General features: G+C 47.9%; 1 protein-coding gene across 3 annotated transcripts in view; it reads left to right on the top strand.

Moving 5' to 3' along the window:
* The window catches only part of LOC139413123 (calcium-activated potassium channel subunit alpha-1a-like), a 309,221-nt gene that overhangs the window by 94,924 nt on the left and 200,303 nt on the right, over positions 1 to 13,994 (top strand). For all 3 annotated transcript variants that reach the window (XM_071160220.1, XM_071160212.1, XM_071160204.1), the window contains exon 2: positions 10,418 to 10,588. In XM_071160220.1, coding sequence (XP_071016321.1) covers positions 10,418 to 10,588 — 171 coding nt within the window. The remainder of the gene's footprint in view (positions 1 to 10,417; positions 10,589 to 13,994) is intronic.

The following is a 13,994-nucleotide window of genomic DNA, read 5'->3' as shown; positions in this document are numbered from 1 at the left end:
GTGTGTAAGTTGACTATGCAAACAATGTGGGATTTTCAACACATGAATGTTTCTTATAAAAAGAAGAAGTGGTGCAGTCAGTCTCTCCTCAACTCTTAGCCAAGAGAGACTGCAGCATAGTATTTATATCAGCCCTGTGATTACAATGAAGAGCAGAACGTGCCGCTCTGTTCTGGGCCAGCTGCAGCTTCACTAGGTCTTTCCTTGCAGCACTCGATCACACAACTGGACAATAATCAAGATTAGACCAAACTAGAGCCTGCAGAACTTGCTTTTTGGAGTGTGGTGTCAACAAAGCAGAGCATCTCTTTATTATGGCCAGACCTCTCCACAGACTTACAACCATTAAATCTATATGTTTTGACAGTTTACAATCTAAGGTAACGCCAAGTAATTTAGTCTCCTCAACTTGTTCAACAGCCACACCATTCATTAAATCAAATCAAATTGTATTGGTCACATACACATGGTTAGCAGATGTTAATGCGAGTGTAGCGACATGCTTGTGCTTCTAGTTCCGACCGTGCAGTAATATCTAACAAGTAATCTAACAATTTCACAACAACTACCTTACACACACGTGTGTAAAGGAATGAATGAGAATATGTACATATAAATATATGGATGAGCGATGGCCGTGCGGCATAGGCAAGATGCAGTAGATGGTATAGAGTAGAGTATATACATATGAGATGAGTAATGTAGGGTATGTCAACATGATATAAAGTGCCATTGTTTAAAGCAACTAGTGATACATTTATTACATCCAATTTTTAATGATTAAAGTGGATAGAGATTTGAGTCAGTATGTTGGCAGCAGCCACTAAATGTTAGTAATTACTGTGTAACAGTCTGATGGCCTTGAGATAGAAGCTGTTTAACAGTCTGATGGCTTTGAGATGGAAGCTGTTTTTCAGTCTCTCGGTCCCAGCTTTGATGCACCTGTGCTGACCTCACCTTCTGGCTCGGGTGGTTATTGTCCTTTATGATCTCCATGGCCTTCCTGTGACATCGGGTGGTGTAGGTGTCCTGGAAGGCAGGTAGTTTGCCCCCGGTGATGCGTTTTGCTGACCTCACTACCCTCTGGAGAGCCTTACGGTTGTTGACGGAGCAGTTGCTGTACCAGGCGGTGCTCTCAATTGTGCATCTGTAAAAGTTTGTGAGTGTTTTCGGTGACAAGCCAAATTTCTTCAGTCTCCTGAGGTTGAAGAGGCGCTGTTGCGCCTTCTTCACCACGCTGTCTGTGTGGGCGGACCATTTCAGTTTGTCCGTGATGTGTACGCAGAGGAACTTACAACTTTCCATCTTCTCCACTACTGTCCCGTCGATGTGGATAGGGGGCTGCTCCCTCTGCTGTTTCCTGAAGTCCACGATCATCTCCTTTGTTTTGTTGACATTGAGTGTGAGGTTATTTTCCTGACACCACACTCCGAGGGCCCTCACCTCCTCCCTGTAGGTCGTCTCGTCATTGTTGGTAATCTAGCCTACCACTGTTGTGTCGTCAGCAAACTTGATGATTGAGTTGGAGGCGTGCATGGTCACGCAGTCATGGGTGAACAGGGAGTACAGGAAAGGGCTGAGAACGCACCCTTGTGGGGCCGCAGTGTTGAGGATCAGCGGGGTGGAGATGTTGTTTCCTACCCTCACCACCTGGGGGCAGCCCGTCAAAGTCCAGGACCCCGTTGCACAGGGCAGGGTCGAGACCCAGGGTCTCGGGCTTAATGACGAGTTTGGGGGGTACTATGGGGTTAAATGCTGAGCTGTAATCAGTGAACAGCATTCTTACATAGGTATTCCTCTTGTCCAGATGGGTTAGGTTAGTGTGCAGTATGATTGCGATTGCATTGTCTGTGGACCTATTGGGGCGGTAAGCAAATTGGAGTGGGTCTAGGGTGTCAGGTAGGGTGGAGGTGATATGATCCTTGACAGGTCTCTCAAAGCACGTCATGATGACGGAAGTGAGTGCAACGGGGCGATAGTTGTTTAGCTCAGTTACCTTAGCTTTCTTGGGAACAGGAACAATGGTGGCCCTCTTGAAGCATGTGGGAACAGCAGTCTGGGATAGGTATTGATTGAATATGTCAGTAAACACACCAGACAGCTGGTTTGCGCATGCTCTGAGGATGCGGCTAGGGATGCCGTCTGGGCCAACAGCCTTGCGAGGGTTAACACATTTAAATGTTTTACACACATTGGCCGTGGTGAAGTAGAGCCCACAGGTTTTGGTAGCGGGCCGTGTCAGTGGCACTGTATTGTCCTCAAAGCGAGCAAATAATTGTATAGTTTGTCTGGGAGCAAGACGTCTGTGTCCGCGACAGGGCTGGTTTTCTTTTTGTAATCCATGATTGACTGTAGACCCTGCCACATACGTCTCGTGTCTGAGCCGTTGAATTGTGACTCTACTTTGTCTCTATACTGACGCTTAGCTTATTTGATTGCCTTGCGGAGGGAATAGCTACACTGTTTGTTTCCGGTCGCCTTGCCATGATTAAAAGCAGGGGTTTGCGCTTTCAGTTTTGCACGAATGATGCCATCAATCCACGGTTTCTGGTTGGGCAAGGTTTTAATATGCACTCGCTAATAAACTCACTCACCGAATCAGCGTATACATCAATGTTGTTGTCTGAGGCTATCCGGAACATTTCCCAGTCCACATGATCGAAGCAATCTTGAAGTGTGTAGTCTGATTGGTCTGACCAGCGTTGAACAGACCTGAGCACGGGCGTTTCCTGTTTTAGTTTTTGTCTATAGGCTGGGAGCAATAAAATTGAGTCATGGTCAGATTTGTCGAAAGGAGGGCGAGGGAGGGCTTTGTATGCGTTGTGGAAGTTAGAGTAGCAATGATCCAGAATGCTGCCAGCCCGGATTGCGCATTCGATATGCTGATAAAATTTAGCCTTGTTTAAGATTAGCTTAGTTAAAATCCCCAGCTACAGTAAATGCAGCCTCAGGATATGTGGTTTCCGGTTTACATAGAGTCCAATAAAAAAATGTCAGGGCCGTCGAGGTGTCTGCTTGTGTCGGGATATACACGGCTGTGATTGTAATCGAAGAGAATTCTCTTGGTAGATAATGCGGTTGGCATTTGATTGTAAGGAATTCTAGGTCAGGTGAACAAAAGGACTTGAGTTCCTGTATGTTGTTATGATCACACCACGTCTCGTTAATCATAAGGCATACACCCCCGCCCTTCTTCTTACCAGAGAGATGTTTGTTTCTGTCAGCGCAATGCGTGAAGAAACCGGGTGGCTGTACCGACTCTGATGACTTATCCTGAGTGAGCCTTGTTTCCGTGAAACAGAGAATGTTACAATCTCTGATGTCTCTCTGGAATGCAACCCTTGCTCAAATTTCGTCTACCTTGTTGCCAAGAGACTGGACATTGGTGAGTAGTATACTCGGGAGCGGTGAGCGATGTGCCCGTCTACGGAGCCAGACCAGAAGACCGCTCCGTCTGCCCCTTCTGCGGCGCCATTGTTTTGGGTTGCCTACTGGGATCCGATCCATTGTCTTGGTTGGTGGACCAAACAGAGGATCCGCTTCGGGAAAGTCGTAATGTTGGTAAGTTGACGTTGCTCTTGTATCCAATAGTTCTTCCCGGCTGCATGTAATAGGAAACTATGCAGTATTTTGTTTTTTTATGTATTATTTCTTACACTGTTACCCCAGAAAATCTTAAGTCTCCCGGGGTAACAGTGTAAGTAAAAATACATTAAAAAACTAAATACAGCATAGTTTCCTAAGAACGCAAAGCAACCATCTCTGTCGGCGCAATGTTGAAAAGATTCCATAGAGGTCTAGAACTGAGAGAATGATTTGTACCAAATACAATGCTCTTTATGTTCAGGAGCAGTTTATTACTGGCCACCCATTCCAAAACAGACTGCAACTCTTTAAGGGTTTCAGGTACTTCATTAGCTGTGGTTGCTGATGCGTTTATCGTTGAATTATCAGCATACATGGACACACATGCTTTGTTTAATGCCAGTGGCAGGTCACTGGTAAAAATAGTAAAGAGTAGAGGGCATAGAGAGCTGCCCTGCGGTACACCACAGTACACCACACAGGTTATAGGGAAGGGTGAGGCTATAGGGGTGTGACAGCTCAGAACACCTCTATAGATACATGAATGATTGCCAATGAAGCTCTCCTAACCCCATTTTCCACTGCACTTCTGGCCTGTCCCAAATGGCACCCTATTTCCTATGTAGTGCACTTCTGTTGACCAGGGCCCATTGGGAATAGGGTGCCATTTGGGAAACTGTCATGCTATCTGTGGTCTATAAGCAGCAGCAGCAGATAGATAATGATCTAGTGACTATGGTAACCTTTCAGAAGGAGGTTATTGTTATAGGAGAGAATGTAATTAGGAAAATGGCAGCTGTGGCCATGTTGGATCATTAAGGAATATAATCCAATTGTAACTGGACAATCCTCTCCAAACCGACTGACCGAGTACTGACTCTCGCTCTCTTTCTCTCTCCCCCTCTTTCTCTCTCCCCCTTCTTCTCTCTCTCTCCCCCACTCTCCCCTTTCTCCCCCCTCTTTCTCTTTCTCCGTTGCTGGGTTTTAATGGGAGGCTGTCTGTGTGTGTGTGCGTCCGTCAGCCAGCCAGAAAGGAATACTACTGAGGATGTCCCTGAAAGCCTACGAACTATATTGGTGCACTGGTGTCTGGGTTGGTCTGCTGGTATGTCTCTTCTCAGCTTCACAGTTCTGAGAATGAGATGTACAAGTGTCTAGAGCCCTGAGACATTCCTGGGTCAGTCAGCAAGGAGAAAGACGGACGAACCAACGTAAAACAAGACAAAAACATGTAGTTCAGGTGTATTCTGGGTATTTTATACCTGTTCAGTATTCAGATTACCTTAGGATGTCATACGCAGTATCAAGTAACCCAAACACACAGTGCTATCCCAGTCTGCTGACGTCACACTCCATGAACCAGAGACTCCACTTGTATGGCGCTGACCCGTCTGTCAGACGTCTAGAGCATGAACCAAAGACTCCACTTGTATGGCGCTGACCCGTCTGTCAGACGTCTAGAGCATGAACTAGAGACTCCACTTGTATGGCGCTGACCCGTCTGTCAGACGTCTAGAGCATGAACCAGAGACTCCACTTGTATGGCGCTGACCCGTCTGTCAGACGTCTAGAGCATGAACCAGAGACTCCACTTGTATGGCGCTGACCCGTCTGTCAGACGTCTAGAGCATGAACCAGAGACTCCACTTGTATGGTGCTGACCCGTCTGTCAGACGTCTAGAGCATGAACCAGAGACTCCACTTGTATGGTGCTGACCCGTCTGTCAGACGTCTAGAGCATGAACCAGAGACTCCACTTGTATGGTGCTGACCCGTCTGTCAGACGTCTATAGCATGAACCAGAGACTCCACTTGTATGGTGCTGACCCGTCTGTCAGACGTCTAGAGCATGAACCAGAAACTCCACTTGTATGGTGCTGACCCGTCTGTCAGACATCTAGAGCATGAACCAGAGACTCCACTTGTATGGTGCTGACCCGTCTGTCAGACGTCTAGAGCATACCCAGGTTGAAACAACAATCGAAATCATTCCATATACAGTGCCTTGCGAAAGTATTCGGCCCCCTTGAACTTTGCGACCTTTTGCCACATTTCAGGCTTCAAACATAAAGATATAAAACTGTATTTTTTTGTGAAGAATCAACAACAAGTGGGACACAATCATGAAGTGGAACGACATTTATTGGATATTTCAAACTTTTTTAACAATTCAAAAACTGAAAAATTGGGCGTGCAAAATTATTCAGCCCCTTTACTTTCAGTGCAGCAAACTCTCTCCAGAAGTTCAGTGAGGACCTCTGAATGATCCAATGTTGACCTAAATGACTAATGATGATAAATACAATCCACCTGTGTGTAATCAAGTCTCTGTATAAATGCACCTGCACTGTGATAGTCTCAGAGGTCTGTTAAAAGCGCAGAGAGCATCATGAAGAACAAGGAACACACCAGGCAGGTCCGAGATACTGTTGTGAAGAAGTTTAAAGCCGGATTTGGATACAAAAAGATTTCCCAAGCTTTAAACATCCCAAGGAGCACTGTGCAAGCGATAATATTGAAATGGAAGGAGTATCAGACCACTGCAAATCTACCAAGACCTGGACGTCCCTCTAAACTTTCAGCTCATACAAGGAGAAGACTGATCAGAGATGCAGCCAAGAGGCCCATGATCACTCTGGATGAACTGCAGAGATCTACAGCTGAGGTGGGAGACTCTGTCCATAGGACAACAATCAGTTGTATATTGCACAAATCTGGCCTTTATGGAAGAGTGGCAAGAAGAAAGCCATTTCTTAAAGATATCCATAAAAAGTGTTGTTTAAAGTTTGCCACAAGCCACCTGGGAGACACACCAAACATGTGGAAGAAGGTGCTCTGGTCAGATGAAACCAAAATTGAACTTTTTGGCAACAATGCAAAACATTATGTTTGGCGTAAAAGCAACACAGCTGAACACACCATCCCCACTGTCAAACATGGTGGTGGCAGCATCATGGTTTGGGCCTGCTTTTCTTCAGCAGGGACAGGGAAGATGGTTAAAATTGATGGGAAGATGGATGGAGCCAAATACAGGACCATTCTGGAAGAAATGCAAAAGACCTGAGACTGGGATGGAGATTTGTCTTCCAACAAGACAATGATCCAAAGCATAAAGCAAAATCTACAATGGAATGGTTCAAAAATAAACATATCCAGGTGTTAGAATGGCCAAGTCAAAGTCCAGACCTGAATCCAATCGAGAATCTGTGGAAGGAACTGAAAACTGCTGTTCACAAATGCTCTCCATCCAACCTCACTGAGCTCGAGCTGCTTTGCAAGGAGGAATGGGAAAAAAATTCAGTCTCTCGATGTGCAAAACTGATAGAGACATACCCCAAGCGACTTACAGCTGTAATCGCAGCAAAAGGTGGCGCTACAAAGTATTAACTTAAGAGGGCTGAATAATTTTGCACGCCCAATTTTTCAGTTTTTGATTTGTTAAAAAAGTTTGAAATATCCAATAAATGTCGTTCCACTTCATGATTGTGTCCCACTTGTTGTTGATTCTTCACAAAAAAATACAGTTTTATATCTTTATGTTTGAAGCCTGAAATGTGGCAAAAGGTCGCAAAGTTCAAGGGGGCCGAATACTTTCGCAAGGCACTGTACATATACAGTATGTGCTTGATTGAGCTTGCTTTGCTTAATGAACCAACAGAAAAGTCTGAAAACGGCAAACTCCGCCCATTTGACACTTGAGGCAGACACTAGGCATAATTTGAAAGATTTTGCATAGTGTTTGAACCCAGGTTGGGTCCAGAGAGAACGAGTGTCGGTGGGTCGTAATAAAATATGAACTACTATATGTGTTTCCTGATGAAATACGAGCGAGCTTCCTTGGAAGAGAGAGCGGGCCGCCGTCGAGAGCTCTGAAAGTTATTGGAGTGCCAGGGATTCTCTGTGACGCCATTCGCTGGGCTACACCCAATGCTTTATAGGCCTGCGGTGACACGCTGACCTCTACTCTACCTCGCCAGGCGGTGTGTGTGTGCAATTAAACCATGCAGCTTAATGGTTGAGGGGGAAACATATGAAGTGGAGTGTTATTTGAGTTAGTGGATGGCTGAACAGCTGCGTACGTACAGTAACATTGGCGAGTGGATCCTCACTCATTCAGACACAAGGTTGAGGGGCCTGCATGACAATATTAGTCTTATGCCACTGTATACCCCGGGGATGAATGAACTTACAGGCCCATATTGGCAAAAAGCGACCACACACACACACACACACACACACACACACACACACACACACACACACACACACACACACACACACACACACACACTCTCACTTTCTCTCTCTCTCTCACGCACGCACGCACGCACAGTACACCTAGTGGAGCTGGACAGTACAGTACACCTAATGGAGCTGGACAGTACAGTCCACCTAATGGAGCTGGACAGTATAGTCCACCTAATGGAGCTGGACAGTACAGTACACCTAATGGAGCTGGACAGTACAGTCCACCTAATGGAGCTGGACAGTACAGTCCACCTAATGGAGCTGGACAGTATAGTCCACCTAATGGAGCTGGACAGTACAGTCCACCTAATGGAGCTGGACAGTATAGTCCACCTAATGGAGCTGGACAGTACAGTACACCTAATGGAGCTGGACAGTACAGTCCACCTAATGGAGCTGGACAGTACAGTCCACCTAATGGAGCTGGACAGTGTAGTCCACCTAATGGAGCTGGACAGTACAGTCCACCTAATGGAGCTGGACAGTATAGTACACCTAATGGAGCTGGACAGCACAGTACACCTAGTGGAGCTGGACAGTACAGTACACCTAATGGAGCTGGACAGTACAGTCCACCTAATGGAGCTGGACAGTATAGTCCACCTAATGGAGCTGGACAGTACAGTCCACCTAATGGAGCTGGACAGTACAGTCCATCTAATGGAGCTGGACAGTACACCTAATTGAGCTGGACAGTACACCTAACATATCTGGACAGTACATCTAATGGAGCTGGACAGTACACCGAATGGAGTTGGACAGTACACCTAATGGAGCTGGACAGTACAGTACACCTAATGGAGTTGGACAGTACAGTACACCTAATGGAGCTGGACAGTACACCTAATGGAGCTGGACAGTACACCTAATGGAGTTGGACAGTACACCTAATGGAGTTGGACAGTGCAGTACACCTAATGGAGTTGGACAGTACATCTAATCGAGCTGGACACTACAGTACACCTAATCGAGCTGAACAGTACACCTAATTGAGCTGGACAGTACACCTAATTGAGCTGGACAGTACATCTAATGGAGCTGGACAGTACATGTACACATAATGGAGCTGAACAGTACACCTAATTGAGCTGGACAGTACACCCAATTGAGCTGGACAGTACATCTAATCGAGCTGGACAGTACATGTACACATAATGGAGCTGGACAGTACATCTAATGGAGCTGGACAGTACAGTACACCTAATGGAGTTGGACAGTACATCTAATCGAGCTGGACAGTACTGTACACCTAATGGAGCTGAACAGTACACCTAATTGAGCTGGACTAGTACACCTAATTGAGCTGGACAGTACATCTAATGGAGCTGGACAGTACATGTACACATAATGGAGCTGGACAGTACCCTAATGGAGCTGGACAGTACAGTACATCTAATGGAGCTGGACAGTACAGTACATCTAATGGAGCTGGACAGTACCCTAATGGAGCTGGACAGTACAGTAAACCTAATGGAGCTGGACAGTACCCTAATGGAGCTGGACAGTACATGTACCTCCAAGCCCACTCTCCTCTCAGGGACATGGTGCTAGATGATCTGGTAGAATATTGCAGATATAAATATAACATACAGAACAACTGACATGATATTTCTATGTGAAATAATATCTGTTTGATCAACAAAATGTTAATGCAGTCTTTATTTCTCTCTTTCTCTCCACCCCCCCCTCTCTCTCTCCACCCACCCCTCTCTCTCTCTCTCTCTCCACCCCTCCTCTCTCTCTCTCTCTCTCCACCCCCCTCTCTCTCTCTCTCTCCACCCCCCTCTCTCTCTCCACCCCCCCTCTCTCTCTCCACCCCCCCTCTCTCTCTCCACCCCCTCTCTCTCTCTCCACCCCCCCCCTCTCTCTCTCTCTTCACCCCCCCTCTCTCTCTCTCTCTCCACCCCCCTCTCTCTCTCTCTCCACCCCCCTCTCTCTCTCCACACTCCCCTCTCTCTCTCCACCCCCCCCTCTCTCTCTCCACCCCCCTCTCTCTCTCCACACTCCCCTCTCTCTCTCCACCCCCCCCCTCTCTCTCTCTCCAACCCCTCTCTCTCTCTCTCCACCCACCTCTCTCTCGTTCTCCACCCCACCTCTCTCTCGTTCTCCACCCCACCCCTCTCGTTCTCCACCCCACCTCTCTCTCTCGCTCTCCACACCCTCTCTCTCTTGTTCTCCACCCCACTTCTCTCTCTCCACCCCCCCTCTCTCTCTCTCCACCCCCCCTCTCTCTCTCCAACCCCTCTCTCTCTCTCCACCCACCTCTCTCTCGTTCTCCACCCCACCTCTCTCTCGTTCTCCACCCCACCTCTCTCGTTCTCCACCCCACCTGTCTCTCTCGCTCTCCACCCCCTCTCTCTCTTGTTCTCCACCCCACTTCTCGCTTTCCACCCCCCCCCCCTCTCTCTCTCCACCCCCCCTCTATTTCTCTCGTTCTCCACCCCAACTCTCCCTCTCAATCTCCACCCCCCCCCCCTCTCTCTCCACCCCCCCCTCTCTCGTTCTCCACCCCACCTCTCCCTCTCACTCTCTACCCCCACTGTCTCTCACTCCCCCCCACCTCTCTCTCCCCCTTTTGTTCCAGGAGGCCCAGAAGGTAAATAACCCTGCTAACAGTCAGGCAGCAGACGGTACAGCTAAGGGTCCTGATGAGAAGGACGAAGTGGTCCCTGCCAGTGAGGTGGGCTGGATGACATCCGTTAAGGACTGGGCCGGGGTCATGATATCAGCACAGACACTCACCGGCAGAGTCCTGGTACGTACGTGTGTGTGTGTGTGTGTGTGTGTGTGTGTGTGTGTGTGTGTGTGTGTGTGGGGTCGGTGGATACACACCGGAAGAGTCCTATGATTCTAAAAAAGTTATTCTCGGTTCTGGTGTATTTCTATAACTCATTATGTTGTCATCCAGAGTCACATGCATTTATTTTCCAAGCTATAACACAATGTATTACATACAGCAGGATTTTAAAGAACCAAAGAGTTTGGGCTGCTTCGTGTTTTCATTTTTGCCATGGAAATATTGAGACATTTGGGTTGTTGTACTCAGTCCTGTTGGTTCTTGCTGGTTTTGGTCTAGTCCTGTGATTCTAGCTGCTTTTGGTCTAGTCCAGTCCTGTGGTTCTAGCTGGTTTTGGTCTAGTCCAGTCCTGTTGGTTCTCGCTGGTTTTGGTTTTGTCCAGTCCTGTTGGTTCTAGCTGGTTTTGGTCTAGTCCAGTCCTGTTGGTTCTCGCTGGTTTTGGTTTTGTCCAGTCCTGTGGTTCTAGCTGGTTTTGTTCTAGTCCAGTCCTGTGGTTCTAGCTGGTTTTGGTCTAGTTCAGTCCTGTTGGTTCTAGCTGGTTTTGGTCTCGTCCAGTCCTGTTGGTTCTCGCTGGTTTTGGTCTCGTTCAGTCCTGTTGGTTCTAGCTGGTTTTGGCTTTGTCCAGTCCTGTTGGTTCTAGCTGGTTTTGGTTTTGTCCAGTCCTGTTGGTTCTAGCTGGTTTTGGTTTTGTCCAGTCCTGTTGGTTCTAGCTGGTTTTGGTTTTGTCCAGTCCTGTTGGTTCTCGCTGGTTTTGGTCTCGTTCAGTCCTGTTGGTTCTAGCTGGTTTTGGTTTTGTCCAGTCCTGTTGGTTCTAGCTGGTTTTGGTTTTGTCCAGTCCTGTTGGTTCTAGCTGGTTTTGGTTTTGTCCAGTCCTGTGGTTCTAGCTGGTTTTGTCCAGTCCTGTTGGTTCTAGCTGGTTTTGGTTTTGTCCAGTCCTGTGGTTCTAGCTGGTTTTGGTTTTGTCCAGTCCTGTTGGTTCTAGCTGGTTTTGGTTTTGTCCAGTCCTGTTGGTTCTAGCTGGTTTTGGTTTTGTACAGTCCTGTTGGTTCTCGCTGGTTTTGGTCTCGTTCAGTCCTGTTGGTTCTAGCTGGTTTTGGTTTTGTCCAGTCCTGTTGGTTCTAGCTGGTTTTGGTTTTGTCCAGTCCTGTTGGTTCTAGCTGGTTTTGGTTTTGTCCAGTCCTGTGGTTCTAGCTGGTTTTGTCCAGTCCTGTTGGTTCTAGCTGGTTTTGGTTTTGTCCAGTCCTGTGGTTCTAGCTGGTTTTGTCCAGTCCTGTTGGTTCTAGCTGGTTTTGGTTTTGTCCAGTCCTGTTGGTTCTAGCTGGTTTTGGTTTTGTCCAGTCCTGTTGGTTCTCACTGGTTTTGGTCTCGTTCAGTCCTGTTGGTTCTTGCTGGTTTTGGTTTTGTCCAGTCCTGTTGGTTCTAGCTGGTTTTGGTCTCGTCCAGTCCTGTTGGTTCTCGCTGGTTTTGGTCTAGTCCTGCTGGTTCTACATGGTACACAGGGGTTGCAGAGCGAGGAGAGGGAGAATGAGAGGGAGAAAGAGAGGGGAGGAGAGGGAGAATGAGAGGGGAGGAGAGGGAAAATGAGAGGAGAGGGAGAATGAGCGTGGAGGAGAGTAGAGGGAGAATGAGCGTGGAGGAGAGGAGAGGGAGAATGAGAGAGGAGAAGAGGAGAGGGAGAATGAGCGAGGAGGAGAGGAGAGGGAAAATGAGAGAGGAGAAGAGGAGAGGGAGAATGAGCGAGGAGGAGAGGGAGAATGAGCGAGGAGGAGAAGGAGAATGGGAGATGAGGAGAGGAGAGAGATGAGGAGAGGAGAGGGAGAATGAGAGAGGAGGAGAGTGCTTCTACATCTGCATTGCTTGCTGTTTGGGGTTTTAGGCTGGGTTTCTGTACAGTATATAAATACATTTGATTTGAGAGGGCGAGGAGGAGAGGGAGAATGAGTGAGGAGGAGAGGGAGAATGAGTGAGGAGGAGAATAAGAGAGGAGGAGAGGGAGAATGAGAGAGGAGGAGAGGGAGAATGAGTGAGGAGGAGAGGTAGAATGAGAGGGAGGATGAGTGAGGAGGAGAATAAGAGAGGAGGAGAGGGAGAATGAGTGAGAAGGAGAATAAGAGAGGGAGAATGAGTGAGGAGGAGAATAAGAGAGGAGGAGAGGGAGAATGAGTGAGAAGGAGAATAAGTGAGGGAGAATGAGTGAGGAGGAGAATAAGACAGGAGAGGGAGAATGAGTGAGGAGGAGAGGGAGAATGAGTGAGGAGGAGAATAAGAGAGGAGGAGAGGGAGAATGAGTGAGAAGGAGAATAAGTGAGGGAGAATGAGTGAGGAGGAGAATAAGAGAGGAGAGGGAGAATGAGTGAGGAGGAGAATAAGAGAGGAGAGGGAGAATGAGTGAGGAGGAGAATAAGAGAGGAGAGGGAGAATGAGTGAGGAGGAGAGGGAGAATGAGTGAGGAGGAGAATAAGAGAGGAGGAGAGGGAGAATGAGTGAGAAGGAGAATAAGTGAGGGAGAAAGTGAGGAGGAGTAAGAGAGGAGAGGGAGAATGAGTGAGGAGGAGAATAAGAGAGGAGAGGGAGAATGAGTGAGGAGGAGAGAGGAGAGGGAGAATGAGTGAGGAGGAGAGGGAGAATGAGTGAGGAGGAGAATAAGAGAGGAGGAGAGGGAGAATGAGTGAGAAGGAGAATGAGTGAGTGAGGAGGAGAATGAGTGAGGTGAGGGAGAATGAGTGAGGAGGAGAGGGAGAATGAGTGAGGAGGAGAATAAGAGAGGAGGAGAGGGAGAATGAGTGAGGAGGAGAAGGAGAATGAGTGAGGAGGAGAATGAGTGAGGAGGAGAGTGAGGAGGAGAGGAGGGAGGAGGAGAATGAGTGAGGAGGAGAATGAGTGAGGAGGAGAGGTGAATGAGTGAGGAGGGAGAATGAGTGAGGAGGAGAGGAAGGAGGAGGAGAAGGAGAATGAGTGAAGAGGAGATGGAGAATGAGGGAGGAGGAGAAGGAGAATGAGTGAGGAGGAGAGGGAGAATGAGTGAGAGAAGGAGAATGAGTGAGGAGGAGAATGATTGAGGAGGAGGAGAAGGAGGAGGAGAGGAGAATGAGTGAGGAGGAGAATGAGTGAGGAGGAGAGGGAGAATGAGGGAGGAGGAGAATGAGTGAGGAGGAGAAGGAAAATGAGTGAGGAGGAGAGGGAGGATGAGTGAGGAGAGGGAGGATGAGTGAGGAGGAGAGGGAGGATGAGTGAGGAGGAGAGGGAGGATGGAGGAGGAGAATGAGGGAGGAGGAGAATGAGTGAGGAGGAGAGGGATGATGAGTGAGGAGAGGGAGGATGAGTGAGGAGGAGAGGGAGGATGAGTGAGGAGGAGAGGGAGGAG

This window comes from Oncorhynchus clarkii, chromosome 1, assembly GCF_045791955.1.
Source record: "Oncorhynchus clarkii lewisi isolate Uvic-CL-2024 chromosome 1, UVic_Ocla_1.0, whole genome shotgun sequence".
Lineage (NCBI taxonomy): Eukaryota > Metazoa > Chordata > Actinopteri > Salmoniformes > Salmonidae > Oncorhynchus > Oncorhynchus clarkii.
Note: the sequence above shows the minus strand (reverse complement) of the source record. Positions and strands in the feature narration are given on the sequence as shown.